The sequence below is a fragment of the Schizophyllum commune genome (genome assembly GCF_000143185.2).
Source record: "Schizophyllum commune H4-8 unplaced genomic scaffold SCHCOscaffold_8, whole genome shotgun sequence".
Lineage (NCBI taxonomy): Eukaryota > Fungi > Basidiomycota > Agaricomycetes > Agaricales > Schizophyllaceae > Schizophyllum > Schizophyllum commune.
The window spans coordinates 1,220,494-1,248,109 of NW_026089545.1; the positions used below are offsets into that span (position 1 = coordinate 1,220,494).

Sequence of the window (27,616 nt, forward strand, 5' to 3'; positions counted from 1 at the left end):
CAGGCCTGCGCTGACCGACGGCATGTGTTTCCAAGAACAACATGGAGGGTCGGGAGGGGCTGAAATGTTGTTCCTCCCCCGCGGCGCTGTGCGAAGGCCACGCGCGTCAATTGCGTGTACAGCTCAGCATTGAGCCACCTCCATGCTACGACGCGTCCAGAGCGGCCGAACGCAGGGCACTTCCACCGAGTCGGAGGACCCCAGCGGTCGACATGAGCGCGCCCCGCACGACGCAGTCCAGAAGTGTGGACCCACAAGCGACTTGCCTAATTTGGTGACGGCGCGTCAATCACGTCGGGCCGATTCTCCGAGCCCGACGCGTTGTTTGCGCGCTCGTTCGCATTTGTTTGTCCACCTCCATGTCGAACTCGAATGTTGAGCAGTACGCCATCAACGAGAAGGCGCTCTGTTATCATGGCCCGCTCATCTACGAAGCGAAGATCCTGAAGGTGCACAACGCGCAAGGGCCGCACCCAGTGACCGGCCAGGAGGGTGCACACTACTTCGTGCACTACAAAGGCTGGAAGCAGACGTGCGTGGTGGTACTGCTTGAACGACCGTCGCAAACTGACATGCTTTCTCTCTCCCCTCCTCTTTGGCTATGTTACTCGACCTCGCTGTGTCACTCGATACGTGCATGTCGTTCGTCAGATGGGATGAATGGGTGCCTGTATCCCGCTTGATGAAGATGACCGAGGAGAACATGAAGATTGCAAGATCGCTCCATCTCGGCACGCATCTCAACAGCGATCCGAAGTCTGCCAAAGGCTCTGCGAAGGGTGCAGGTGGCAGCGCAAGTGCGAACGTGAAGGGAGCAGCACGGAAAGACGGGACTTCGCGCGGCCAGAAGCGCGCGCGAGACGATGTACGTGCCTATCCATGCGAGATGACTGGAGAAAGCTCACTGAGTCGATTCTCAGGAAGAGTCAAAGAGGACAGAACTGAAGCTGGAGATGCCTGAAGCCATGAAGGTCAGGCTGGTGGACGATTGGGAGGCGGTGACGAAGAATAACCAGGTGCGCTCGGTTCTGCTCTCATGAATCCTCACTGAGACGTTGCGATGCATCAGCTCGTCTCTCTCCCCCGACAACCAAACGTAAAGCAGATACTAGAAGAGTTCGAGGCCTATGTCAGGAGAGAAAGGCCAGCAAGGTGCGCAGACTTCCCTCATCCCCTGCAGGACCCAAGCTGACCCACGATCAGCTTACCCGACATCGACGCCCTCCTCCCCTCCATAATCTCCGGCCTGAAGACCTACTTCGACAAAGCCCTCGGCAAGAACCTTCTCTACCGATTCGAGCGGCCACAGTACGCCAACATCCGGGAGAAATTCGACGCGGAGGGCAAGGAGATGAGCGAGGCATACGGCGCAGAGCATTTCCTGCGCATGTTGGGTGCGTCACAGATGGCTTGACGAATGACTGGTATGCTCATTGGAATTGTTCGCAGTGAGCCTACCGCAAATGGTCGCGGCCGCCAGTTTGGATCCGGACACAGTGAACTCGCTGGGCTTGTACAGCAAAGCATTGGTCGAGTGCGTAGCTTGCTTCCCATTCTCTGCCCGCATATTTACACTCCGCGCTATAGGTGGATGGTCCGCGAACGCGCGCGGCTATTCCTCAATATGGAGCAATATGATCAAGCGTCGATACAATACCAGAACCTGTCGAGGTCATGACGGCGCCTATCCCTTCCTGTATCCGCTGTTCCTTGCCCGTCCTCCATTCGCGTCTCCTCTACCCTTACCCCATCCTTTCGCTGTCCTGTACCACTTATTCATGTTGTGCTTTCCCCGCATATATCATATCCACGCATTCATGCACCCACGCCTCATGGCCATCCCTGGCCAACCCCATCACGAAGACTCGAGTCTTGCATTGTCCTGGGTCGGAACCTTTCTCAGTTGCTTCCGCGTGTGGCCACCAATCGCCTGCATCGCCCCGCATGAGGCTACCAAACGCAGCCGCCCTTTGTCCCCAAAATGGCCATGCAGGCGCTCCCAACCGCAGCCTGCCGGTTGTCGCCATGCCCGTTTGGCCCTGTCTTGATGGATGGCCCGAGCACCAGAGTATATAATCAGATTCGTTCCTTTAGCCACTCAACAAGTTCTGCGACTGCTTTCGTCTGCGACCTCCATCTACCACGACTTCCACCTACCGCATCTCTCAGCGTTACACGACTTCTGCGCCACCCTACCATCGTCTTGACTATACCACGCGCGACACCAGTCACGATGTTCCCCCTACCAATTCTGCCAGTAGCGAACGTTCCTTCTGATCTCAATTCGACGGAGTGCGTACATGTCTACCACTTCTCAATTTGCCTGCTCACCACGATGTAGCCCTCGCGCTGCTCTGCGCCACGTCAATACGCTCATGAAGGTGCGCACGCGTCGAATCGCAGCGTGATACTCTGTGTGCGTCCCGTTGACCCTCCTCCAGAACGACCTCATCCGCGCCCTAAACGCCATCCAGAGCAACGGTGCACACACGCTCCCTGGCCAGCCCAACTTCCCCGCCTTCCTCGACTACGCGGCCCGCGTCTGCGGTGTCCTGGAGTTGCACCTTGAAGGTGTGTCGCTTATCCAATATGAAGGCGCTGTAGCGATCCACTAACCACCGCACCTCATAGGCGACCAGGAGTTCTTCACCACCAAGGATCCTCGCGTCGGCGGGCGCTCCCTCTTTGAGGTCCTCGGGTACACCGATACCGGATACATGCCTACTGCCATCGCCGGCGTACATGCCCTCAAGGAGAAGATCGAGGGGTGGAAGCTGGTGAGTTTCCATTTGAGGTGCATATTGAATGCGAAGGCTCATATACGCTCGTCATCGCAGAACCCAGCATCTTATTCTCCTGCTGTGCTGACGCACGAAATGGCCTTCGCCGGACCCATGGTCGATGGCATGAGGCAGCACGTCGCTGCCATCAAGGAAGACGTGCTGCTGGAGGCCACGTCGAAGGAGGCTCTGGTAGAAATGGTCGAGGGTGAGCGCTCGCTTCGCATCTCTGTACCTCGTTCAAGTGTGCTCACGTCTGTTTGCCCTCTTAGAGAACCTCAAGTGGTTCACTGGGCAATACACAGCCGAGTTCCTCCTCCCCTTCGTCGTCGCCCACCACGACCTGGCCACGACGGACGCCTGGCCGCCAATACCTGCGGAGGCTAAAGAGGCGCTTCCGGAGCTTGTCAAAGAGCATGCAGAGTGAGTGCTCTCGATTCTTGACGCCTTGCTTCGATTATGGCAATGCCGGCGATGCATGCCAGTGCGAGTGCGGGGCACAGTAAAGCTGACCCCATTCGCAGTCTCTGGCAATTCGCCCCGTTCCACCCGCTCACCGGCGCCAAGCGCGGTTGAGGCTTTCTTTGCATTCCCGGGATTCCCATCAAGAGGTTCTGTCCTCTGCTGTCTGTCGTAGACTAGCATACTGATTTCCTTGCCTAGTACTCGTTGGTTTTGCGTCCCTCTACTCCGCATTATATGTTCCCTCGCCCTGCTATGTATCTCTCGCAACGCATGATCGTACTTTCTCCTCCTGCCTTAGTGCCTGTAGTGGAGACCAATCAGACACGGTGCATCTCCTAATGTTATAACGACCCGGCAAATGGGAAAATAGCTCAGTCATTGCAGTGCCGCCTTGGTGTTATCTGCACGAATGTGGAATTCCGTCTCGTGCTCTCACGGTTTCCCTTCAGAAATTAAGAGCAGGTCTCCGAGCTTCAGATGTAGTATGTAGCAGGATACATTTTGCTCCCTCACGGCATGCCTGTCTATCCCAAGCGCTCTCAAAAAGCCATACATCCTCACTGTTGCTTCGCCTCCCTCTCCGCCTTCCTCAGCGCCCTCCGCCGGATATCCACATGCAATCGGTGCGTGTGCTCGATGAACAAGCTCTTCACGCCCACCAGCGTCATGGCATAGTCCATCAGCGCGTGCGACCAGTACGGCGTCGACGTGTTCGGGCGCCCGCTGTACGCGGCGCCGCACGCGAGGCCGATCTTGCCCAGCACGGAGCGCACGAAGGGGGCGGGTGTGGGGATGAAGAGGCTCGGCTTGCGGATTTTGGAGAGTTTGGAGACCTGGGGGAAGGGTGTTAGGTCACTTCGGATAGTCGGGTGGGTTGCGAGATGGGTGAAGAGGGGATGGGAGGGGAGAGGGAGAAGGAAGAGATACGCACGACGAAGTAGGTGTTAACATGCTCGACGGTGATACCGTCCTTCTTGACCTCGGCGCCGAGCGCGTCGGAGAAGGTGGAGAGGAAGGCCTTGGTGCCAGAGTAGGGCGCGAGCATGGGTGAGGGGACCGCGCCGGCGAAGGAGCCGATGTTGAGGATGAGACCGCGTTTCCTAGAGAAGAAAGGAGGTGAATTCGGCAGTCGAAAGAAGGCTCTTTGAGCAGACGCACTTCTGGACCATGCCCGGAAGGACCGCGTAGGTGACACGGAGGGTCGCGGTGACATTGATGTTTACAATGTCGAGCATTTCGTCCTTCGGGACGTCGACAAGGTAGGCGGGCATATTGTGCGACTTGCCGACATTGTTGACTGGAGGGAAAGCGTGTCAGTCGTACCTCTCAAAAACGCAGAGTAAACCCACTCACCCAGGACGCTGACGTCGTGCTCCCTCAACGCTGCCGCAAGCCCCTCATACGCGCTCTCATCAGCCTTCGCAAAGTCGATCGCATGGAACGCGGTCTTCACGCCGGGGTACTTTTGCTCTGCAACACTCCATTAGTATCAGCCGTGAACACGTCCCCCTCCCCGATCACCCGACTCACCGATCTCCTGCCCAACCGCTGCCAGCGTCGCCGGCGTGCGCGACACTAAGAAGATGTTGAAGCCCGCCTTCGCCAGCTGCAGCGCGAACTCCTTCCCGATGCCATCCGTCGCACCGGTCACGACCGCCCACGCGCCCTGTTTGGCATCGAATTTCTCGAGCTGGAAAGGGATGCGTCAATCCACGTGTGCACGTTCTCGTGAGTATGGCGGGCAGCGTACACTCTTTCCGGGGAGGACGAAGGTCTGCAGGAGGAAGCATGTCGTCTTCCACGCGAACTTCAGGAGGCTAAGGGAGCCAAGCGCGACGAGCGCGATCGCGACCACCGGGCAGTCGCGGCCTGATCTTTCTGTAAGCGGATTCTCTGGTGATTTAGCACTCCGCCCTACTCAGCGTTGCGTAGAGTAACTTGACAGCGTCCATGGCTCTGACGTGGAGGGACACAAGTGAAGAACGCGTCAAACGCACTTCGCACTTTCGGGCCTCGCGCCTTTCGGAGATGACCACACGTGATTATATTTCCACAATTCAACTTCACGAACAGCTAGAAAGGTATCCACGCCTACAGGAGCAAGTGATATGTCTGAAAATCGCATACGAGAGCTCGCGTATGGACCAGAAATGGCACAATACACATCCCGGACTCCTAGTACAGACCAGGGATAATTTTGTAAGGTACACGCTTCTCGTACTCCGTCCACTGCTGGCCGTACCCTGAGGATAGGAAATATTAGCGCAATATCCACCAAGTTATGTCGTCACGACTTACGATGAGCCATATACTGCGTGAGGTCTGGAATCGACCCGGCAAACGAGTTAATCTGCCACAGCAACGAGATGACCGCCGCGGGAATGGAGCCGGTGGCAAGAGAGGCGCCAGTACGCCAGAGGGTGTAGCCGAGGTAGTTGGGATGGCGTCTAGGATTTGATTCGTCAACAAAACATCGGTTGAAGACGAACAAGTGGACTCACACTACGCCAAATAGGCCCGTGCCGTCGACCTTGCCCTTGTTCCTCGGATCCTTCTTGAACTTCTTGCGCGACTCTTCAGAAAGCATCTCGATGGCAATGCCGGAGAGGAAGAGGCCGAGGCCCGCCCACCTACAACAAAGGGTCAGGCAAGGACAATCAAGATGGGAATAAATACGCACTGCTGCCACCCGAGCGAAGTGGCCCAGCCTGCAATCGAGTTGGAGGTTGCCGCGTTTGCAGCGGCCCGCACTAGACTTGTCGCCCCATACGCCACCATGAATGTGTTCGCCGTGTTAAGCAGGCTGTTGTACACCGCGACAATCGCGCCGCCCGTCGGCCCAAAGTACATCGTGTTTGTCATCGTCACCCAGTAGATGTGGCGCATCGAGGCGATCGTGTAGATCCCCAGAAGGAGCGTGGGCACTGGCCCGAGCCCGCCAACGCCAGCGCCGGTGGTGAGGGCGGCCTGGGCGACATCGGGCTGCGAGAGGATGCCGACGCGGGCGAACAGGCTGACGGCGTACCCTTTCTTGAAGAGGACGTATTGGAAGGGAATGTCGGCAGAGCGGCCTACGATGGTGACGATGATGCCGGCGAACGAGCGTTGGTAGAGCCCGCGGATGAGGGGGGCCTTCCAGGCGGCTTCCTGCGGTGCGCGAGAGTCGTCGGCCATAATGAGAGTAGTTGATGGGGGCGGAGAACAAAGTGGTACTGGATACGAAAAAGGGAAAGAGTATCGGGGATTGTTCACGTCAACCGCGGCATGGTCTTATGTACCAGGCTGGACTGACAGGGGGATCGTCAGCCGAGGCGACGCGCCAGGCAAGCCGGCATCATGATGCTTCCTGAATGGTGAAGCCACCTGCCTCTTCGATACCACACGCCCTCCTCTTCTGCGTCCTTCCGGAGCAAAGGTTGCAAGTTGGCTTACCAAGCCTTATCATTGGGCTCTTTAGAGGGTGAATTTCGCCGAGAGAGTACACCAGCAGAGCTTTAGGCACACATAAACCTTCCAAAAGGCATAGAGAGAGGCATAGCCAGAATTTCCGCCGTCTGAGAGCAACAAGGTGGTCGGAAACAAGTCCAAAACGCGTCGTGTCACAGTTCATCGTAACGCGTTGACCCACTTCCGTCCGCGCACGTGGCAAACCCAAACGTGAAGGACATTGGTCACCCAAGTCCAATTTACCCGCTCTCTTCCTCTTGACCATTGTACTCACCTGTCCTCGAGCTGACGAGGCGGTGAAAGGTGGCGAACACTTCATGAGGATGTAGTCGCGGCAGGTCGACGCGTACGCTGCTCTGTAAGCTTTTGGACTTTAATTTATCCACGCGCGACAAGGTATACACCCGCGCTGAGAAGCAGGAGTATAAAGGACGTGGAGGGAGAGGGGGGATCTTCACTTGCATCTCTTCTCATCCCCTTTTCCTCTACCACAAACATATTTTCTCATCATGGTCAAGCAAATCATCACCGTTCTCGGCGCCACTGGCAAGCAGGGCGGCTCTGTTATCAATAGCATCCTCGCCGACTCCGCCGCGTCGAGCAAGTTCGCCCTTCGCGCGGTGACGCGCGATGTGAACAAGGACAGCGCTAAGGCGCTCGCTGCGCAGGGCGCGGAGGTTGTCGCTGTTAGTAAATTCATAGTTCTTGTGATGCGAAATCTGACCATGCCACCTTCAGGCTGATATGGACGACAAGGAGTCGCTGCGAAAGGCCATCAAGGGCGCGCACGGCGTCTTTGCGGTCACCAATTTCTGGGACAGCATGAGCGGCGACAAGGAGATTGCCCAGGGCAAAAACATTGCCGATATCTGCAAGGTGTGTAGCTTGCCACAATATATCCCTGACGTGCCTAATCTGCCACCAGGAAGAGAACGTCCAACATCTCGTCTGGAGCAGTCTTCTCAACGTCACCAAGCGTGAGTATATATTCATTCACAACAATTCTCGTCCTCACCATCTATCAGTCACCAACGGCGTCCTCTCTGAGGTCCACCATTTCGACAGCAAGGCCAAGGTTGAAGACTACATCCGCGAACTCGGCATCCCTGCGACCTTCTTCCTCCCCGGCTTCTACATGGCCAACATCCCCGGCATGAGCCTCCGCCCCTCTCCCGAGGGCAAGTGGACACTCGGCATGGCGATGCCCGAGGACGCCCCGATTCCCCTCTTTGCCGCCGAGCGCGACACGGGCAAATTCGTCAAGGCGATCTTCATGAAGCGCGAGCAGACGCTCGGCAAGCGCGTCTACGCGTCGTCGGGGTATATCACGCCGCTGCAGATCCTCGAGGCGTTCAAGAAGGTGTACCCGACGTCGGGCAAGGATGCGACGTTCCAGCGCGTGCCGAACGAGGCGTTCAAGGGGATGTTGGGTCAGATGGGTATGCCTCCGGCTATCCAGGAGGAGACGCTGCAGAACATGCGCCTCGTGTACGAATTCGGCTACTACGGTGGCGAGAAGCTCGACTGGAGCCAGTCGGTGAGTAACCTATCGCTACATCGCGTACTCCCCATCTGACCTGCCCTTAGATTGTCGACGAGCCGCTCACAACACCTGAGGAGTACATCAAGGGCAACCCTGCTTTCTCTGGAGCGCACTGAGCCTTAGGATTCATGTAGAATAATGAATGTCCCAGTTTGGTATAAATCTTGTAAATACCACTTCCTGACTAAGGGATCACTCCGTGTGTCTTGAGTACTCTAGTTCAGAAGGGTACAGGGTCACTTTCTTTGCAGTACTTCCACGGGCGAATGGAGAAGAGATCCAGTCCGTACGCGCTCCGCGTCAAGTGGATAAGTGTTACAATTTCATGATGAATAGGTACAAATTCGTACACCTCCACCTCAAAAGCTCGACCGACGACTCGAGGGAGTGTGTAACCAGCTGGGATCGAACATAATGGCCAGGAACAAGCGCGGTCGATGATGCTCTCGGCACGAGCTAACTTAACGGCCGAGCCCACATATAAACCACGTGGCTCGGAACTCGCGGCGTGTTTGTCGCATGCCTCATGCATTGTTCTCGACGATGAGCTCTTGAACCCAACACCCATCACGACGCCGGCGCCTTTCCCAACATGCGTCGCTCGCAGTCCCGCGCTGCCTCCCCGACCCCCACCGCGTTCTCGGGCATCTCCAACTACAAGACGGAGTCCTATCGTCCCATCGGGAAGGACAAGAGTGCACCCGCCGTCCCCCAAATCGACTACAGGACCGTGTCCAAGATCCACTTTGACGAGCTCTCGTCCTATCTAGCTGCCTATCTTGCGCGCTGTACGTCCCTCAAAGGCCCCTCCACGCCCAGCGCTAATGAACAAGCGCAGCAACTCAGGACTCTCGCTCCACCGCCCGACAGAAGCTCACGCGGCTGACAATCCAGCAGTTCCATGAGCTGTCCACTGATGTGTACGATGAACTAGTGAGGCGGAAGAGCGACAAGCAAGGTGCGTGACGCGTATCGTGCACTGTTCATGGCGCTCACGTCCGTTCGCAGTTCCCTTCCTTCCTGTGCGTGAGGAGTTCCACCCCAAGCGCAACCAGGCTCGCCAGAAACTCGCTACCCTCCCTACTTCCCGCTTCGAAGACCTATCAAGCGACGTTTACTACGAACTCGCAAGGCGCTACCCGGAGTTCAAGGAAGATGTACGTCCGTCTGTCCAGCAGCAGGCATCCTTCTTACCATGTGCAGCCGAGCGGGAAGTCAAACCAGGACTCGGAGGACCGTCCATCAGACAGTGGCTACGGAAGTGGCAGCAGGCGACCCTCAGAAGACCGCAGACGGCCCAGTGAAGCCACCTACTCCATCTCGAGTCGCCAGAGCGAAGATGTCTACCGCGGCCGGAAGCCGGGCGAGGAGCAAGGTCCTCCCCTCTCTAGATCCGCCATGAGCCACAACTACTCGGGCAGTGTTGCCTCATCACGGCGGCGACCCTCACAAGACACTACTGGACGCCGTTCGGAAGACCGTGGAGGTGCCGATATCGCGCGCCGCCCTAGCGGGATGACTAGCACGAGCGGCGCAAGCGAGAGCGCCTCCTCAACAATGCAGAGCGCCACTGCCACCAGCCAGATGATCATCCCGACGAAAAGCACAATTGAGGAAGAGTACATCGAGGTGCCCTATGCGCGTGAAGCGCGCGAGAGCGGAAGCACTACCATCGACGATCGCGAACCAAGCCGGGAGCGGGGCGATCTGCTTGACGAGCCCGATAGCGCGAGCGACTATCGCGGATCGACAAGCCCTGCCGTCGGTGGCTTGAGCGGCCTCAGCGCGCGACTGCGAGACACCGATGACGACGATGATCTTGGCCGCCGAAGCGGAGATGACTTCTACAACAAGGGCAGGGCATCTGCGGCGTCTGACCGCTCTGGCGGAGGGCGATTCGGCGGGCGGGCTAGTGTCGCGGACGACACGGAGAAAATGAAGCGGGATTACGAGTACAAGATCGCGACTATGCAGTCGCAGATGTCGTCCATGCAGCGTGATCTCGACTCGGCGGGTGCACGGGAGAGGAGGCGAGGTGACGATGATGAGAAGGTGCGGCAGCTCGAAGACCAGCTCGAGCAGATGAGGCGGGTAAGTACTGCATTGCACCTTCCTGGTTCTGTCGACTGACAGATTGTTGTAGCAATCCGAAGCGCAGGCCAACCGCATGCGCGAGCTCGAAGACGAAGTCGACAGCTTGAGGCGCGAGCGTGACCGGCGAGAGCGAGACAAGGTGGCCGATGAGGAGGAGCTGCAGATCTTGCGAGATCGCTGCGAGCGTCTAGAGGAAGAGCGCGAAAGGGGAGGTGGCGGCGGAGGCGGGGTACGTCTCAAAACTGCTTCTTCGCTGCATGACATGCTGACGGTCTGCAGGCTGACCCAGAGATCGTCGACCAACTGCGCTCAGATATGGAAGGCTTGATGGCTGAGCTGGAGGACTTGCAGCGGCGCAACGACGAGTTGATGACTGCGAAGGACTCGGATCTTGGCGTCATCCGTGAGCTCGATAGCCAGCTCAAGGAGTACAAGCGCAAGTACGAGCAGGCGAAGACCGAGCTGCGCAGTGTCAAGGGTATGTCAGCCTTCTTTGCAGACCTTGCTGATGCTCATTGAACCTTCTAGCGACATCACAGCTCTATTCGCAGGCCCCCAGGGTCGACAGATCAGCGGAGGAGCTGCCAGTCACTGCCGACGGTGGCATCCTGGACATCCATATCACCGCCTTCCTCAGCTCTGTCGACAGCTTGCTCACTGCCGGTCGCTCAAACGCGCCGACACGCGTGCTTTCGCCTATGAAGGCCGTTGTCAACGCCGCGTCTGCGATCATCGAAGACAGCCGCGCGTTCGAGCGACGCAGCTCGCGGGAACGATCCGACGTCGACCCCGAGACGCTCAAAGCCTTGTCAGAGCGTCTCGAGGCCACGCTCAGCAACCTCGTCGCCGCGGTCAAGACCCATGCGTCAAGTTCAGGCATGTCCCCCGTTAGCCTGCTGGATGCTGCTGCCAGCCATGTATCTGCAACGGTCACGGAGCTCGCACGCACCGTGCTCATCCGGCGGGCGACGAAGCAGGAGCAGGAGCAGTTCGCTGCAGCGAGCCCGGCGACGCGAAACGCCTTCTCACCAATGCTGCGCTCGGTGGAGGAGCGGTCAATGCATAGCAGGGTTGGTAGCACGGCTTCGTCTGGTGCGGGTGAACGTATGCGGGGGTTTGGCCGGGGGACGCCGTCGGGTAACTCGAGTTCTGAGCACACGAGTTCGCCGCCACCTATCTTTGACCAGCCAAATGGCGGGGGCAACATCGCGAGTGATGAATCTGCGACTGGAGCGGAAGATCCTTGGGCTGAGCTCAAGGCAAGTTAGCATTTACTCTACTTACCACACCTCACTAATTAATCTTACTTTAGCCGTACCTTGAAGCTCAAACCGAATCCATCGTTTACGCAATCCAGAGCGTGCTCTCCGGCGTCCGAAGTCCAACACCCTCGCCGACCCTGAACGAGAACATCACCCAGATCATCACCATCGTGTCCAGCATCGTTGCCGTATGCAACGACAACCTGCCGCCCGCGTCCGCCGCGCAAGGGAAGGAGATCCTGCGCGAGCTCGGGGAGCACGCAAACAAGCTGAGCGAGGTGCAAGCGCTGCCAGAGGTGACAAAGGAGTCGAGGCAGATAATGGCCAAGTCGAGTTTCGCAGTTGCGAACGCGATGAAGGGGTTGATGAAGCTATAATAGTGGCCGAGGCAGGCCCTCGGCAGCACCTTTATTCACCTTCTCTTGTTTTTCATTGTTGCAGCAGCAGGTGTGATCTACTCGCGGCGCGTTACATACCTTGTCTCTACGTATCTCTCAACCGCTACTCTGGTCTAGTTTATCTTATTTTCTACTGTCTTTGTACGGAGATATCGCACATACTCATTTCGCGTTCGCAGTTCGTCTGTAGGTAGGATATGGAATTTTACGACGCTTGTGATGATACCCTTAGGCGAACATGCCATGTACATGAATTTTGGTCAGAGTTTACCTGCGTCTGAAGTCCTCGCATGCACCGTCAACGAGCGCTTCAATGCCTTCCTTTTCCGTCACAATAGCAACCGGATCAGCGATCGTCCGGTCTCCGGTCACGTCACTTGCCTCCGCCTCTCATCGTCACGCGGGGTGTGTCAATTGTGGCAATGGACTCCGATGATCGTCTCAAATCTCCAGATATGAAGGTGGACGACCTCTGGTTCGACGATGGCAATGTCATCATCCAGGCGGAAGGGACGCGATTCCGAGTGCATCGCTCTATACTTGCCGCACGCTCTACCTTCTTCGCCGATCTTTTCTGCCTTCCACAGCCACCCTCGGGCTCTACCTCGGAAGACTTGCCTGTCGTTGAGCTCCATGATAAAGCAAGTGAGGTTGCTTATTTTTTGCGCGCCATATTTGACTCGGGGTACGCTTGGGGCCTTTGTTGTTCTTCGATTTCACGCTGACGGCCTGCCACAAGATTCTTTGAGAGTCCAGTTGGTCCGAAGACCAAGCTACCTATCCGCCAGATAGTCTCAGTCTTGCGCCTAGCCCACAAATACGACGTGCCGTATCTGCGTCGGCGCGCTCTTCTCCACGCATCGACAATCTATCCACGCAGCTTCGAAGGCGCCAGATCGACAGTGGGAATACCACCCTGCGTCCACTTTGCCATTGCCGACGTTGCCATGGAGGTCGGTGCCCAGTGGCTACTTGCCGTCGCCCTCGAATGCTGCACGCGCATGGGTCCCGAGTGCATACTCGACGGCCATATCAGCCCAAAGTACGACAACATGCACCTTCATCTCTCAGAACTCGCCCGGGAAAAGTGCTTGCGCGCCGTCCGAGATATGGACCAGCAGGCGAACCAGCGCATCGTCGACATGTTCTTGACGCCGGTTGCCACCTGCACCAGTCGCGCTGCGTGCATGATCAAGAGGAACTCGATCGCCATCGCCCTCCTTCGAAAAAATCAAGCCATATTCGTTCACCACATGCCTCAGGCTCGATGGGACGACTTGGAAAGAGTACTTTGCGATAGCTGCTTCTTGCATGTCCAACAGGCCGACCTGTCGTGGGGATCTGCGTACTGGGCGGAGATGCCTGAGAGGTTTGGCTTGCCGCCGTGGTCGGAGCTTCACGCACGTCGGAAGGAGGATCTTGGCTTGGAGTCTTAGCAGCAGGAGCGTACAGCTGTACATATGTAACCTTCGTTCAGAGTGTAGAGTGGACCGAGTACATGGCATAAATTACGAGTGCGAGTATCCCTTGTCCATGTCAGTCGTAGATGAGCAGTTAGACAGATGCAGCAGAAACAGTGATAGCAAGGCGCAAAACATATATAGATTAGTGGAATCGTTGACGCTCGATGATGGACTTCTGCCTGGAGTCCCGGACTACACGCCTATAAACCGAGTCAGCTATAGGTGCATACAGAAGTAGCGGAACACTGACCAGTAGTGCTCCATCACTTCACTCTGACCGAGCTTTCGCAAAAAATTCTCATCGTGGGTGATGATGATGAGCTGGAAGTTCGAGTGGTTCTTGCGTTCGTTGATGATACTGCATAGAGTTGATCAGCCAAGGAGACATGAAGACCACACGGTGCACGTACTCGACCAAGCTGGAAGCAAGAGCATCGATGTTTTCTGTGTCCAGAGCGTTGGTGGGCTCATCCAAGGCGAGGATGCCGCAGTTCTGGCCGAAGGAGTCTGAAAGGGCAAGGCGGATGATGATGGACGCCAGCATCTTCTGACCTGCGGAGCAGCGCCCTCGCATGTCCATCTCAACTTGGTCCTTGGTCATGACCACCTGAATGAGAGAACAGTCAGGTTAGGCGAGCACGCAACAATGGGCACTACGCACTCGGTAGTTGTAGGACCGCTTCGATGCGCCACCCTCAACATCTGAGCGGATTTTGATGCCGTCGATGTCTGTACCCTGGTATGTCTTGTTCCAGAGATGCCTCATCGTGTCGTTGACTTCCTCCATCTTCAGACTGTGGTACTTCATGATGGCGCTGAGCCATGTTAGCCGGTTTTTACAACCGCGAATCGGTATCCGACATACCTATCCAAGGCTTTGGCATACTTCTCAAGGTCATTGTTTGCCATATCGGACATCTGCGCGCTACATGAGCGACTGGCTACATCTTACAAGGTAGTTCGCGCACCTTGACCCTGATCAGCTGCTCCGTATACTTCTTGTTGATGTCCTTGAAGTCGCGAAGGTCATGCTCCCACGTCGACAGTTGTTCTCGACTGGACGTCAGCATGCCGCCGATGTGGGAATACTTAGTTTTGGTCAGCTACCATTTGAGTCACGACATCCACTTAACTCACCTGCCCCTGCAGCTCCGTTTCCTTCTCCTTTGCAGGCTTATACTGATCCTTGAACGCCCTTCGGGAGCGCGCAATCTCCTCCATGTCCACCTTGTCAATCTCGGTCTGGATTTCGACGATCTCCTTCTGCATCTTCCGCACGCGGATGTTCTCGCGCAGGGAGGCCTGCGACGCGCCGCTCTCGTTGATCTCCTTGTCGATCTTCTCGATGACGCGGCGCTGCGCTTCGACGCGCTCGGAGAGCTCGTTGATCTCCACCTTGCGTTGCTCGACGGTGTTGCTGCATTCGTCCAAGATGCGCTGGCTCTTTTCTTTGACGTAGCTTTGCAACTCGTCAGACACTGCAGGGGGTGCCGAAAGTGAGAGACATACCGCTCCACAGCCTTGTTGATGTTGTTCAGCTTGTCGCTGTCCAAGCTCAACGCTCGAGTATGCTCGGAAGCTGTTTCAATGATAGCCCTCAGCTCGGCGCGGATGGACTCCCACTGCGCGTTGAGCGCGTCAATGGGACCCTGGGCCTCGCGTATCCTGACATCGATGTCCTGGACACCGCGTGAGACGCTGAAGGCACTCAAAGTCTGCACCTTACTTTCTGGTCGACCGCGATCTCTTCTATACGCTTCTTGGCTTCCGCGATGTTGGTCTCGAGCGTCTTCATCTTCTCAACCTTCGACGTGAGCTCCATCCGGCGCGTCTGCAAGGAATGCAGCTCCCTCTCCGTTGAGATGACGCTGTTGTTCATGCGGTTGCTGTCCGCGGTGAGGTGGTTCTTCTCGCGCTCGAGCAAGCGACTACGGACGGTTAGGTAAAGTTCACGGTAAGAGCGACAGTAGGGAGGCTCACATCTGGTCCGTCATCTTCTCGATCTCCGCCTGCAGATCGTCCGTTGACTTCGTCGAGCCAGTCGCCGAAAGGTCGTGCTCAATCTCCTCGATCTCTTCCTTAAGGCGTTCGACATCCTTCTGAAGGCGGGTGATGTTCGCGGCCTGCAGCTTGAGCGCCTGCACCTCGTTTGCCTGCTTGCGCAGGAGGTCGATCTTGTCGGTTATCTATCCGCGAGGTCAGTCCCTTGGAAACAGATGGCCACAAGTAGAACAATATACCTCGTCAGCCTGCGCTGAGAGCTCCGGAAGGGCGTCCTCCTGCGCCTTGATCTTGGCCTCGAGCGCGGGCGTCTCCTCCTTCAGACGCTCCAGCTCCAGTTGTTGCGGTATCAAACCCTCCAGCTCGACCAGCTCCTGCTCCCATTCCTCCATCTCGTTCTTCGTCCCGTCAAGCTTCTTGGGGTCCGCGTTCCCGATGTGCTCGCGCATCTACACACCTCCTATCAGCACTGCACACACAATCTCGTGCCCACATCACTCGCCGTCTTCTCAAACTCTCTCAACTCCCGGTCGTCCATCATCCTTACACACGCCGGGCACTTCTTGTGCTCTTCGCCGATTTGGAGCCATCGCTCAAGCAAGGTCTTGCCGCCTTTCAGGCCCTCGATACGCCTGAGGGTAAGGGTGATTAGAACCAGTATAAGATTGCGCGGCCTTAAAGGTGCCCACTTGCGACGGAATTCGATTTCCTCTTTAGCCTCAGCGATTGCTTTCTCAATGGTCGGCCGCTCGCCAAGGACCTTCTTGATGTTCCTGTCGAGGACTGCAACGCGGAATCAGACATCCACAAGCTTAATGCGTGAGAGGGAAGTGGCGTACCGCGTATGCGCTCCTTGTTCGTCTTAACCTCCTGCCTCATCGTGGTAATGGCGGTTTCCGAGTTCTGCACCACGCTGGCAGCATTGGTCGCCTGCTTGTCCAAGGTCTCCTGCTCGGATTCGCGCTCACTGGGCGCGGACTCAGCCCAATTCTAATCGTCAGCCGTCAGCACTCACATCCTGGCCTTGTCAAGGTCTTTCTCCATCGTTTCGGCCACAGGATCCTTCTGCATGATCTTGCGGAACTTGACTCTGCTCGTCTCGATGCTGTACAACCCAATTAGCCCCGCATACTACATGCAAGAAAGACCACCACCCACGTCGCCTGCACCTCCTTCGTCTTACTCTGCACCTCCGTCCTCTTCAGCTGCAGCTTCGCCCTAATCTCCGCCTGCGAGCTCAGAAACCTGAACTCCCGGCTCGCCTCATTCCGCTGGTCGTCCAACAACCTTGCCTCCCGTGCCTTCTCCTCGATCTGCTTGTCGTACGCGGCGGTCCTGATCTGCTCACGCAGCTTCTTGAGCTTCTCTGTCTTGTCCTCGATCTCGGAGTCGACGGTGGCGAGCTGGGCAGGGATGTCCTGCATGTCGTCGAGTGTGGCTTCGTCGCGGGTGATGGACGCTTGTTTTTCGGCGAGGGCGGTCTTCATGGTGGATTTCCGGGTTCGCAGGGAGTCGACCTTTTTCTCCAATTCGAGGAGCTCTTTCTGGTGCTCGTCCTGCTTGGTTTGGAGGTTGCGCTGCAGGCCATTGAGTTTCCCTTAGAACATGCAGAGGATATGCCCACCGTCTGAGCGTCCAGCTCTTCCTTGCTCTTGCGGTACGCGTCGTCTAGTCGCGAGATGAACTCCACGACCTTGTCCGCTCCCAAGGGCGTTATGTTGAAGCCGGAGATCCCATGCTTAGCGGCAAGTTCACGGATGATCTGCTCCCTATCGCGGATGCGTTGCTCTTGGGCCTGGTGCGATAGTCAGGATGATGCTCGAACAAGAGGACTGCGTTCGAACCTCCTTCTCGGCGCGCAGCTTCCCGAGCCTAGCAGTGTCATGCATTTGCTCCTCGCGCATTGCCTTTAGCTCTTCCTCGAGATCCTCCTTCGCGTTGATCTCCGTGAGTCTCCGACCCTTCTCCTTCTCAATGTGCTTCTCGTGATTCCGGAGACGCTCCCTTAATTCCTCGTCGGAGCCTACGCGTATAGGTCAATTCGGCTCCTTGCGAGCTCAATCACCACGACAAACCTTCCTCTTCCTTCATCTCTGCCTTCGCCTCCTCGATATCCTGCTTGAGCTGCTTCTTTCGGTTCTCCAGGTTCTGCACGTTCATGTACGTCTCGCGGAAGGCGTTCGCCTGCTCGTACAGCTTCTGATTTGCGTCCACCATCGCCTCGTACTCGACCTTGACCTGGTCGTACTCGGCCTCCTTCGCTACAATGGTCTGGCTGAGCTCGGATATGCGCGCCTTGAGCTTGTCGTATTGTGCCTTGTCGCGCGCGAGGCCTTCAAGCCGGACCTTCTCGGTCTTGAGCTCAGCGACGCGGTCTTTGCGGAGGCTCTTGATGGAGTCGAGGGCCTTGGTGTATCTGATAGAGGGGTTGAGAGTCATGTATTGTGAAGAGTTTTAGTACGCACTTGGTCGCCTCGAAGATGTCGTCGAACTTCTTCTTGAGTGTGGAGGGTTCGGATAGTGGCCAGTACGAGTCCTCCTGATGGCAAAAGATGACATTCTCGAGGACCGACTTAGATACACCCAGGAGCTGGGGGATCTCGGTGTCCATTTCTGCGCACTTCGTCGAGATGACCCCGCGCTGCCGGTCATGAATCAGCGTAAGTGAACGGGGCTACATGATCATGACACGCACCTTCTTTCCCTGCTGAGCCTCGTCAGCCACCGCAAGAATGCTCTCTAGGGTCTTCATCGTCATCCCCGTCGTCTTCTTCAGCGTCACACTGAGGTTGCGCACCGCGAGCATCCGCTGCCCGTTTGCCGCATGAAATCTCAGCTTCACCTGCGCCTTCACCTCCTTCTCGTTCGCCATCTTCGGGTCGTGCACGAATGCGCCACCGCGCGTGTTTGGGGGCTGGTCTCCCGTAGTCGCGTACTTCAAGCACTCGATGATCGTGGTCTTGCCACTGCCATTGTGCCCGACGATCACGGTGACGGGGTTGAAGAACTCGATAACGGATATCTGCTTGTCGTCGAAGGAGCGGATGCCGCGAATGGCCAACTTCTCGAGGGACGACATGATGGCAGAAGCCAAGTTAAGCGCCCGGCCCCGGTGACGGTAAGAGTCAAATTAGACGCGCCGGGGCACGCGCGCGCGTATCGTCACAGCTCGTGATATGTGACAAGTCATGTGCGCATTGTTCGACTTTCGACCTTGCAATTGCCACGGTAAAAGGAGGAGGGAAAGGAATCTTAGCTCGCAGGAAGGCATAGGGAAGGAGTGACATAAATTGGTGCTACAATTGACTAGTTGGTACATAGCATGCTACAGTCTAATTAACTTCCACAAGAATAAATTATCGCTCAGCGATCAGCCCATCACTATAGATAGCGGTAGTACACACGACCAGGAATAGTCGAAGCCTAATACAGCCGTCATAATTCAAGGAAGTTCGGCCTTGTCTCGCGAATCCGCTCTCTCCAAGTCGCTGTCCATGTAGGAGGATGTCGAGCGCTCGTGAAGGGCGATACTGATGCCGCCACCACGACCGTGGGGGATGGACGGTAGGCCAGCTGAGTCCTCGTACGTCGTCGTAGTCGTGGTTGTCACCGTCGGAGCGCCGCGCCGAGCGGAGAATTTGTCGAGGCGGGAACTGCCGATCGTGCCGCTGCTGGGCTTCGACACGGTGTAGCGCGTTGCCTGGTCCCTCCCGCCACCGACGCGCACGATGATGAGCGAGAAGACGATGCCCTATCAATGAATGTCAGTCAGCAAAATAATTGACCCGCGATGATATAGGCCAACGTACGATGATACTGGGCATCAGCTGCAACAGCGTGTACATGCCCCCGCTATGCTCGGCCGCGAATATGATGAGGACGACAAGGGCCACGGAGTATAAGGCCGCAGACTCGATTATGATGACCACAGTGGTGTTGAGCGTGCGTACGGCGTCCGCGATCCCTGCGCGCGTCGTCCGGCGCTGAATGAAGATGATCTTCGACGCGATCATGACTAGACGGACAGCGTCAGTCCGGTTACCAGAAGAAGTACAACTCGAAGTAGAGTCGTACCTGTGCAAACGATGTTCAGGATCATGGTGATTAGGTAGAAGTACTTGATGCGGTCAACGATCTGGCTCTTGATCAAGTCTGGTACGTCCCCCTGCGTGCAGAGCATGTAGATGCCATAAATCCCAAAGCCTATGAATTTTTCGGTGAGTACTGAGCCCTGGAGGAGCCAGTCGTGAGCGGAACTTACCGAAATCGCCTAGGAATATTGCGACTGGGAACGAGATCCACTGCCATTGTCGCTCGTAGACCATGTAGCAACGGTACAGCTGGGAGCGAGTCAGATAAGGCCGGCCCAGAGCGACTCAAGATGATACGTGCCAGGAACAAGTCCGATATCCAGGTGATTACGACGTATAGCGCATTCTTCAAGCGGTCGATGTGGTCGAAAACGTGTTGTGCGAAGAAGACTTCTGCAGCGTTCGGCATGACCTCTGAATGAGGACCGGTGAAGGCGTCCAAATTACGCCAGGTCGATATGCACATGTGCTGTCAAGAACGAGGCCCTCGTTAGCCGTGAAATGCATTATCTCAAGGCGTCACTCACAATCGTGATGAGGGCGAAGAGGAGCAATGAAGTCGTGAGCAGGAAGACCGTCAACTTCCCCTCTACATGGCGCTGTCGAATGACCTCTAGGCAGCGGACGAAGAGGACAAAGTAAATGCCTATGGGCGTGCCGTTGGCGTCATTACTTCCCACCCATCGATGACGACGCGCTACTCACCATATAACATCGTCTCAACCACCGTCCCGATGAGCTCTGCTCTCGAGTGCGTGAGGACCATGGTGGCGACGGGCGTGTGCAGTGCAGGGCGCTTGGTGTCCCTCCCACACGGCCCGTCGTATATATCCCATGACGACGTGCGAATCCACGAACCCGGCGGGGTCGCGCATCGCCCGGGGATCTCCCCACGCTATATGCATCCGATGGCCCCCATCACCTCTGACAAGCGCACATGCGGCGGCTGATGTCCCTGGTGAGGCTGGTCTATGGCCGGCGAAGCAACTGAATGGAAGGAGCGTAGTCCCCACATAGAGTGGGCAGAACGAAGGGCAAGAAGCGGGAGTCGCGCCCTCACCGGAACTCGTGTTCGTGTATACGACCTTGATAGGCACGGTGCGCGTGGGGATAGGGTGGCGGAACACTGCCTGAGGCCCACAGGTGACCGCACAAGGCCGGTATGACGGGCGCCCATGTTTGGCCTCGGCGCCACAATCCGACTTGTCCGTCAAGGTTCTGCGCCAAGCTCGACGCTCAACCTACTCTCAGCAGCACACACGAGACCGTTCCCAGCTCAGTCGACGGAGCGTATCTCTTCTGCTGGGAGAAGCACAACATAGAGAAGCGCGACGTGGGAGGCGCTACGCGACATCGATAGACGCCTTCAGCGCCAGCAGATGGTGGTACATCATCTACCTACCTCCCATCTGACAGAAGTTTAGGCAGAGTACAGTTGGACTTCCAAAGTCGGATCTGACGCTTCTTCAGCGATGCCATCGCCAGCCCATCGCTCTAGACAATGACAATCAATCAGCGGAAGGTCGAGGTCAATGAAAGGCTCCCGGCATTGGAACGCACATGGCAGGGGCGAATGTCGTCGGAGAGGTCACAAGAACAAAGGGCAGGAAACTGAGAGTATAGAGGGCATAGTCTGAGCCGTGAGCGGGTGCGATGGTGGTGATTCGACGGAATCGAGTGTACCGACGGGAGCTCGGAGTCTGCGAAATGAGATGGCATCGCTTGTCATGGGAAGCCCATGAATCAGCCAAGGTTGAGCGTGAACTTGAGGCTGTCGATCGTTTGAAGATGATACTGATGTCCAGCGAGGATGTCCTCGAGCAAAACCTTCAGTATTCGTGAAACGAGGTCAGAGGGCTTTGACGTGGTGCTATTGAGGTATCAGCTATGCCGAGTGTTCGCCATGAACTTGATGCTCCACCTCGCGTCTGGTAGACTCTACGCCCCCGCCCTCATATCATTCAATGTCCATTGTGAATGTGTATGGGTGTGGAGGGAATGTTGTCGCTTCATGGCACAGCGACGTCGATGTCATGTAACGTGCGTACGGTGCAAGGTCATAAGAATGAGCGACTGCATACACATCAACGCCTTGACTACAGACGCAAACCACCTCCAGAAGCCCAAGCTTCCTGTCTTTCAGGATCATAATTTTATGTGGTACCAAGGGAAAGAGACGGCCGTAGCTGCTGGAAAATATAGACGAGAACGAGGAGCATATTGCCGTTCGGATGCACTTGCGGTATTCCTACAGAACGTCGAGCACGGGCACATTGGCGATGAGCGAATATTGAAGGTGAGGTTGATCGACGTCCGCGGCAGCAAACGTTGGAAGGTTTGCGACCGGTCCGCCGAGGCAGGGTTCCATACGGTCCATCCACCGCTGCGCCGAGCTGCGCCAGGGCCATAATGAAAACATGCCAGGTCGAGGCGGGCGAGTGCCTGAGGTTATTATAGTGCCATCTTGCGCGCACGCCAGTCAAGTTTCGATAATTCGGCGATGCCTTTCCTGACCAGGCAGTCCTAGCCTTACATGACGGTGTCGACAAGGGGGATTGCACTAGACTTGGCGCCTCTAGTGCACCTGCTAACGTGAGAGGATCGCAGCAGGCTGGAGCAGACACGGGTGGGTCCTGCAATAGAGTCGTTTCGATATTTTCTACTCGGTGCTGGCCCAGGAAGCGGCGAAAGAAGTCGAGAAGTACACCGAGGTCGAGAGATATCCAACAAAAAAAGCTTGCAGAGCGTACAGAGGCTTGAGGACGCAGACGATTGAGACGACAGAGGCAGAGTGGAAGTTGAAACCAAGTTCCGAGCCGCATGTGACTCAGTCGCAGCCGTCGATGGCGCCATCGCTGGACATTGAGCACCATGGCGAGGGACACATGTCCCGATTGCTCATCACCGCTCTAGATGCCGCGGCGGCGCTCTCACCAACATAAACGTCCGCAATGCCAGTAGCACACGGACCCCAAGCTCGCGGAGAACCGTCAGAAATGTCGCCCTTGCTCAGCGACTCCTCCAGCAGCAGTGGCGCAGCGTCGGACGCGCCGCGCGATGCGCCGTCTACGGGCAGGCTGCACCGCGGCCTCAGCGCGCGCCAGGTGCAGATGATCGCCATCTCGGGGACCATTGGGACAGGTCTTTTCCTAGGTGCGTGTTGACCCCGCTTGCTCCATGTTCCCCCACTCATTCAGCGTTCCACAGGTACTGGAAAGTCCCTCGCAGAGGGCGGACCTGCTTCCATCCTCATTGCATATGCCATCGTTGGCTTCATCATATATGTCACCCTCCTGCTGCTGGGTGAAATGGCCACACAGTACCCCGTCGCCGGCTCCTTCACCGCGTATGCGACACGCTTCTTCTCTCCCTCATACGGCTTCGCACTCTCATGGAATTACTGGTTCAATGACGCCGTCAGCATGGCGGGTGATCTCACCGCTGCACAGCTCGTCTTGCAATTCTGGGGCGTTGAGCGTGCATGGATCGCTAGTCTGGTCTTCTGGGTATTCCTCGTCACCACGAACTCGATCAATGTCAAGGCTTACGGCGAGCTCGGTGCGTGCCACAGCAGCCCCTTCCCCTCGATCACTGACCCTTGCAATAGAGTACTGGCTGTCGCTCCTCAAAGTGCTCACCATCATCGTATTCATCATCCTTGGTATCCTCGTGAACGTCGGCGTCAACACAGACCATCACTACATCGGCGGTCACAATTGGCACATCCCCGGCGCCCCCTTCGTCGGTGGTTTTGGAGGCTTTGCGAAAGTCTTCGTTACTGCAAGCTTTGCGTATGGCGGGACTGAGTCCTTGGGTATCACCGCAGGAGAGACGAAGAACCCATCCAAGAACATGCCGAGAGTGGTTAAGTTCGTCTTCTGGAGGTGCGTTATTCCATGTGCGCGGCCGTCATCTCAGCCTGACTGAGCTTTCAACAGAATCATGTTGTTCTATATCCTCAGCATTCTCTTGATCGGGCTGAACGGTACGCCTCGAGGTTGTACAGGCAAGATATGTCGCTGATAACAAGCTCAGTCCCTTGGAATTATCCGAACTTGTCCAACCGGGAGGCAACAACGTCACCATTTACCATCGTCTTCAAGCAGGCAGGATCTCGTCAGTGATGATTCCACACAGCGCACGGCCCCCTCTCATTTCTCTCTCTTAGACGCTGCAGCGTCATTCATCAACGCTGTTATCCTCACATCCGTACTCTCTGCGGGCAATCATGCGCTTTTCGCTGGCACGCGTGTTTTGTACGGTGCGTTGTCTTTCAGCCCGTGCCACATAATACATCGCTAATTCAAACAAGGACTCGCGACTGTCGAACCTCGCCAAGCCCCTCGATTCTTTGGTTGGACAACCCGCCAGGGCGTCCCGCTGCCCGCGCTCTTGCTCACGAGCAGTATCAGCGCTCTGTGCTTTGGGAGTAGCTTCGTTGGAAGCGGTGAGCTGTGGGGATGGATTCAGAATATAATTGGAGTGTCGAATCAGGTGTGTAGACTTATCATGCGCCACAGAGATATTTGCTAATGGTCGCGCGTACAGCTCGCTTGGCTGTCCATCGGTCTTGCGTCCTGGCGCTTCCGTAGAGCATGGCAGAAGCAGGGCCGCAGATTGGATGAGCTCAAGTTCCACCCCGCATGGACGCGGCATTGGGGACACTACTTCGTGATCATCGCGGTGGCTTTCCTTATCATCGGTGAGTGTAAACTCAGACTCTATCTCGCCTGCACGCTAATTACCTGTTACTAGTGCAAGGATGGTCTTCCGTCATACCGCACTTCAGCACGGTCGACTTCTTCTCCATGTACCTCGAGATCTTCGTCATGATTGGCATGTTCATCTTGTACATGCTCATCCGCCGACCGGATTCTTTGGACCCGGCACGACTAGGCGCAGATGTTGCGGAAGGCGAAAGTACGTACATTGCGTATAGTCCTCAGCGGCTATCTAACTTCCTCATCAGCACGCCCGCGCCGCCGTATCTGGTACTCCGATCTCGTCGACACGAAAACTGTCGACCTTCAGCGCGATCAGTACGATGAGGAGGAAGAGGAGAGGACCGCCGACGAGAAGCGGGACCGGCGGTTAGAATCTGGGAGGTTGAGGTACTTCTGGAAGGTCTGGTACTGGGTGGTCTGAATGGAACATATTTATCCTGGATATTAGTGTGGCTTAGAACGATACCTATGTATTCCTTGTCTCTGCTAAACTACCGAAGAAGTTGTCGAGCAGGAGAGTTGACAGCTCAAGCGCCGCGGTGGTCTCCGAGCATTGGGTGTACGACTACTAGGCTGGGTACAAGCGATTCTGCACCGATGATGATTTGGGCTCCTTCGACTTCGCCTATGCGCCGCCCACCTTGCCGCCCGCCGACCTCTTGAAGAGCATTCGCGCCAACTTATCCGACCAGGTCAACCAAAATCCTATGTTGTGTAGTGCGACTTTATCACGAGGACCTGCCTCAACATCAAGCTTTGCCACAATATGCTATGTACGTGATACAGATGAGATCGCTATCCAAGAAACGCATGAACAACTCATGTTGGGAAACCTGCAGCGTCAGACGCATTCTCGATATCCAAGCTGACGATATGCAGAGGCTGGCACCTTATCCTCTGCTGCTGTAGCGCGACTTCGACTTCGTCGTCCGCACAGTTGACGCTGGCGTAGGCGGCAGCGGCACACCCGCGGCCGTCATCCCAGATGGGGGCAGAGGCACGCCCGCGGCAGTCACCCCCGACGGCGGCAACGGCACCCCAGCCGCCGTCATCCCCGACCCCGGTAAGGGCACTCCCGCTGCCCGCCTCGCCGTACTCGCCACCGACGGCGCACGCGAGGGGGTCCCCCTGCGCGAGCCCGAGACCGACGGCGTGCCCTTCCGCGAGCCGTTGAGCGGGCGCGCCTTCTGCGGCGGCGTAGTGAGCGTCCCGTCATCGCTCTCCATGCCGGAGTCGATGGCCTCGTCGTCGAGAGGCGGCGGGATGACTGCGGGGCCTTCTGCGTAGCCAGGCGCCTCGCCATATGCAGGACCGTCGATGTAGGAGGGGCCGTCGTTGCCGTAGGGCCCGTCTGCGTAGATACGTGGCTGCCCGGGCTGTGGCATCGACATGGGTGTGGGGATCCCGCCTGCCATGGGCGAGGGCACGCCGCGGGGCGAATGCGGTGGCATCGAGCGTGGGGTCGGCATGGGGTTCGAGCCCGGTAGGGGCGATGCCTTTGCGGCGGGCGTGAAGCCTGCGGGGACAAAGCCAGGCGGGAGCTCGTCGATTTCTGCTGCGATCGTCTCCATCTCGGGCGGCGGGACTACGAGCGGTGGCTGTTCCGCGTCAGTTGGCGTAAGCATGTCCTCCTGCCCGACGTCGCCGCCATCCTCTTGCGACGTTTCCGAGCGAGACTTAGGATGATGGGTGAGCAATGGCATGTAGCGGATGATTGTATGCTCACCGGTGGCTGTATTGTGATGTCCGGCACACTAGTTCCACTCGTCGCGGATTGCGACAAGGCAGGTCGTCTGGGCGGCGGTCGGGACGACTCGCTACTCGAGGTGGACGGGCGCCTGTATATCGCCGACCTAGGGCGTGCGGGAGTATACGCCGGCGTCGACCTCCCAGGCCCCATATCCGTCGGACCGGGGGTCGGATTGGGACTCGGGCCTGCACTGCGCACCTCCGCAATCGCGCTCATGGGCGTCGACATGACATTCTGATCAGGCTCTTTGACCATATCCAGATGAGAAAGCGTCGTAGATAGCGACTCCGGGCTCGACTGGCGGTAGGAATAATGATGACGGCGCCTTCGACGCTCAGGCCCGGGCGTCTGCTGCCCCTCCGCAGGGGGAAGCGGCGGCTCGGCCATAGCCTGGGGTGTCTGTTGCTGGTGGAACTCGTGTGGTGGCGGGAGGCTGATACCCCCATCTTCCGACATCATGGGGATGAAATTGTCGGGCGGTGGTACGTGGGATGGGCCCGGAGACATGAAGCCAGGGATGCCAGTGAGCGCTGACGGCGCAGTGGACGGCGGGCGTGGCGGCGGGGCAGGAGTTGGCTCTGGAACAGGTGGTTCTGGGACGGGTTCCATAGGTTGCGGAGGTGTGGGGACGGCGTCCTCGCTCTCGGCATCGGACGAGCGCCGGCGCTCGTTGAGGCCCTCTCTGGTAGCGCGGGCGTAATCGCGCCGCGAGGCGATGCTCTCCTCTTCATCGTAGAGGTCCTCCGTGGTGGTCGTGGCGGGGACTGACGAGATGTAGCGCCGGCCGTACGAGAACTCGCGCCCGCGCTGCAGGCCTTCGAGAATACCGATACGGCGACCTTCTTCTCTAGCAACCTCGATGAGGCGCTCTTCGTTCAGACGCCGTGCGGTCGATCGAGCGCGTGCGGCCTCTTCCTCGGCTCGGACCCGCTGGGCATCTACGGCGTTCACGGTCTCTTGTGCGCGCTTGATTTCGAACGCGGCTTTCTCCAGCTGTATCTGGTACAGTCTGTGACTCTGTCAGCCACGGGAGGGGAGGAGCAAGCAGTATGTCAACGCACGATAATTCCCTCTTCGCCTTCTCCGCGTCTCGTATCGCGGCGAGCTTCTCGTCGTTCACCGTGCGCAAGCGCGTCAGCACCTCGACAATGTCGCGCTCAGCATTGTCCGCGCGCCGCTTCTCTGCGTGATACTGTTCCGTCACCTGCCGCAACAATCGTTCCATGTCCTTCACGTTCTCGCGCTCGTGCAGGACGATCATGCGCGCCGCAATCTCGCGGCTCGACCTCTCTTTGTGGCTCCGGCGCGACGACTTGCCGCTTTCGCGCGTCGAGCCATCGGAGGACCTCGTGCGATTGGACTCGCTCATGGAAGCGGTTGAAGGGGAATCGGGCGCAGGGTATTCGCTCTGCATTCGTGGGGAGGTCCCGGGATCCATTGTACGTCAATGAAGTGCTGGTCAGTGGTCAATAGAGCGGTGTAGAAGTGCTTTTCAGCATAAACGTGCTCCTGAGCACAGAAGGGATAGATGTCCGGTATAAGAGCAATAGAATTCGTGAGTCGAGGTCGTCGCAGCCGTGAAAAGTGCAGTGTGAGGT

The 27,616-nt window shown here is 57.1% G+C and overlaps 13 protein-coding genes across 13 annotated transcripts; 6 read left to right on the top strand and 7 right to left on the bottom strand.

Annotated features, from left to right (window-relative positions):
- Window positions 1–350: 350 nt before the first annotated feature.
- Window positions 351–1,826, top strand: SCHCODRAFT_02631712 (MRG-domain-containing protein). The gene is made up of 7 exons (XM_050345675.1): window positions 351–532; window positions 652–865; window positions 921–1,016; window positions 1,070–1,152; window positions 1,204–1,394; window positions 1,450–1,534; window positions 1,588–1,826. The coding sequence occupies exons 1-7, from the start codon at window positions 360–362 to the stop codon at window positions 1,676–1,678; spliced, it is 933 nt and encodes a 310-aa protein (XP_050199235.1). The 5' UTR covers window positions 351–359; the 3' UTR covers window positions 1,679–1,826.
- Window positions 1,726–2,164, bottom strand: SCHCODRAFT_02343794 (uncharacterized protein). The gene has a single exon (XM_050342438.1). It carries the CDS (start codon window positions 2,025–2,027, stop codon window positions 1,773–1,775), a length of 255 nt encoding a protein of 84 aa, XP_050199236.1. The 5' UTR covers window positions 2,028–2,164; the 3' UTR covers window positions 1,726–1,772.
- A 7-nt stretch (window positions 2,165–2,171) lies between these two features.
- Window positions 2,172–3,623, top strand: SCHCODRAFT_02631714 (uncharacterized protein). The gene is made up of 8 exons (XM_003030527.3): window positions 2,172–2,292; window positions 2,342–2,381; window positions 2,442–2,571; window positions 2,632–2,777; window positions 2,838–2,988; window positions 3,053–3,203; window positions 3,305–3,391; window positions 3,444–3,623. Exons 1-7 carry the CDS (start codon window positions 2,234–2,236, stop codon window positions 3,354–3,356), a joined length of 729 nt encoding a protein of 242 aa, XP_003030573.1. The 5' UTR covers window positions 2,172–2,233; the 3' UTR covers window positions 3,357–3,391; window positions 3,444–3,623.
- On the bottom strand, window positions 3,597–5,232 carry SCHCODRAFT_02631715 (NAD(P)-binding protein). The gene is made up of 7 exons (XM_050345676.1): window positions 5,164–5,232; window positions 4,996–5,114; window positions 4,776–4,935; window positions 4,599–4,715; window positions 4,404–4,542; window positions 4,177–4,345; window positions 3,597–4,078 (listed from the first exon to the last, which is right to left on the bottom strand). The coding sequence occupies exons 1-7, from the start codon at window positions 5,195–5,197 to the stop codon at window positions 3,803–3,805; spliced, it is 1,014 nt and encodes a 337-aa protein (XP_050199237.1). The 5' UTR covers window positions 5,198–5,232; the 3' UTR covers window positions 3,597–3,802.
- Window positions 5,233–5,270: 38 nt separating this feature from the next.
- On the bottom strand, window positions 5,271–6,794 carry SCHCODRAFT_02583366 (uncharacterized protein). The gene is made up of 4 exons (XM_050343937.1): window positions 5,926–6,794; window positions 5,747–5,875; window positions 5,544–5,692; window positions 5,271–5,488 (listed from the first exon to the last, which is right to left on the bottom strand). Exons 1-4 carry the CDS (start codon window positions 6,417–6,419, stop codon window positions 5,421–5,423), a joined length of 840 nt encoding a protein of 279 aa, XP_050199238.1. The 5' UTR covers window positions 6,420–6,794; the 3' UTR covers window positions 5,271–5,420.
- Window positions 6,795–6,998: 204 nt separating this feature from the next.
- SCHCODRAFT_02750165 (NmrA-domain-containing protein) lies at window positions 6,999–8,437 on the top strand. The gene is made up of 5 exons (XM_003030526.2): window positions 6,999–7,378; window positions 7,431–7,568; window positions 7,618–7,669; window positions 7,718–8,229; window positions 8,280–8,437. Exons 1-5 carry the CDS (start codon window positions 7,202–7,204, stop codon window positions 8,349–8,351), a joined length of 951 nt encoding a protein of 316 aa, XP_003030572.1. The 5' UTR covers window positions 6,999–7,201; the 3' UTR covers window positions 8,352–8,437.
- Window positions 8,438–8,771: 334 nt separating this feature from the next.
- Window positions 8,772–12,261, top strand: SCHCODRAFT_02631722 (uncharacterized protein). The gene is made up of 8 exons (XM_050345677.1): window positions 8,772–9,023; window positions 9,074–9,193; window positions 9,244–9,392; window positions 9,439–10,326; window positions 10,379–10,558; window positions 10,609–10,807; window positions 10,858–11,588; window positions 11,642–12,261. The coding sequence occupies exons 1-8, from the start codon at window positions 8,828–8,830 to the stop codon at window positions 11,966–11,968; spliced, it is 2,790 nt and encodes a 929-aa protein (XP_050199239.1). The 5' UTR covers window positions 8,772–8,827; the 3' UTR covers window positions 11,969–12,261.
- A 183-nt stretch (window positions 12,262–12,444) lies between these two features.
- SCHCODRAFT_02509476 (uncharacterized protein) lies at window positions 12,445–13,425 on the top strand (the record flags this gene model as incomplete). The annotated part of the gene is made up of 2 exons (XM_003030524.2): window positions 12,445–12,674; window positions 12,729–13,425. The coding sequence occupies 2 exons, from the start codon at window positions 12,445–12,447 to the stop codon at window positions 13,423–13,425; spliced, it is 927 nt and encodes a 308-aa protein (XP_003030570.1).
- On the bottom strand, window positions 13,223–18,532 carry SCHCODRAFT_01155975 (uncharacterized protein; the record flags this gene model as incomplete). The annotated part of the gene is made up of 21 exons (XM_050341119.1): window positions 13,223–13,652; window positions 13,703–13,810; window positions 13,863–14,059; window positions 14,114–14,267; window positions 14,318–14,370; window positions 14,421–14,540; window positions 14,590–14,911; window positions 14,962–15,131; window positions 15,179–15,380; window positions 15,433–15,638; window positions 15,693–15,902; window positions 15,956–16,085; window positions 16,143–16,236; window positions 16,293–16,420; window positions 16,469–16,558; window positions 16,612–17,030; window positions 17,078–17,248; window positions 17,298–17,476; window positions 17,529–17,869; window positions 17,919–18,094; window positions 18,149–18,532. The coding sequence occupies 21 exons, from the start codon at window positions 18,530–18,532 to the stop codon at window positions 13,595–13,597; spliced, it is 3,912 nt and encodes a 1,303-aa protein (XP_050199240.1). The 3' UTR covers window positions 13,223–13,594.
- A 194-nt stretch (window positions 18,533–18,726) lies between these two features.
- On the bottom strand, window positions 18,727–20,568 carry SCHCODRAFT_02631732 (uncharacterized protein). Its single transcript, XM_050345678.1, has 7 exons — window positions 20,250–20,568; window positions 20,072–20,190; window positions 19,846–20,013; window positions 19,715–19,793; window positions 19,528–19,656; window positions 19,263–19,468; window positions 18,727–19,204 (listed from the first exon to the last, which is right to left on the bottom strand). Exons 1-7 carry the CDS (start codon window positions 20,308–20,310, stop codon window positions 18,896–18,898), a joined length of 1,071 nt encoding a protein of 356 aa, XP_050199241.1. The 5' UTR covers window positions 20,311–20,568; the 3' UTR covers window positions 18,727–18,895.
- A 1,657-nt stretch (window positions 20,569–22,225) lies between these two features.
- On the top strand, window positions 22,226–24,832 carry SCHCODRAFT_02343912 (uncharacterized protein). Its single transcript, XM_003030523.2, has 10 exons — window positions 22,226–22,697; window positions 22,752–23,102; window positions 23,152–23,428; window positions 23,483–23,529; window positions 23,580–23,660; window positions 23,713–23,805; window positions 23,857–24,038; window positions 24,093–24,246; window positions 24,300–24,464; window positions 24,514–24,832. The coding sequence occupies exons 1-10, from the start codon at window positions 22,496–22,498 to the stop codon at window positions 24,687–24,689; spliced, it is 1,728 nt and encodes a 575-aa protein (XP_003030569.1). The 5' UTR covers window positions 22,226–22,495; the 3' UTR covers window positions 24,690–24,832.
- Window positions 24,833–24,954: 122 nt separating this feature from the next.
- On the bottom strand, window positions 24,955–25,841 carry SCHCODRAFT_01038840 (uncharacterized protein; the record flags this gene model as incomplete). Its single annotated transcript, XM_003030095.2, has 1 exon — window positions 24,955–25,841. A coding segment is annotated over one exon (683 nt), but the record flags the coding sequence as incomplete, so codon positions are not given.
- A 244-nt stretch (window positions 25,842–26,085) lies between these two features.
- Window positions 26,086–27,456, bottom strand: SCHCODRAFT_02507646 (uncharacterized protein; the record flags this gene model as incomplete). Its single annotated transcript, XM_003030094.1, has 3 exons — window positions 26,086–26,121; window positions 26,217–27,027; window positions 27,080–27,456. 3 exons carry the CDS (start codon window positions 27,454–27,456, stop codon window positions 26,086–26,088), a joined length of 1,224 nt encoding a protein of 407 aa, XP_003030140.1.
- Between the last annotated feature and the right edge of the window lie 160 nt (window positions 27,457–27,616).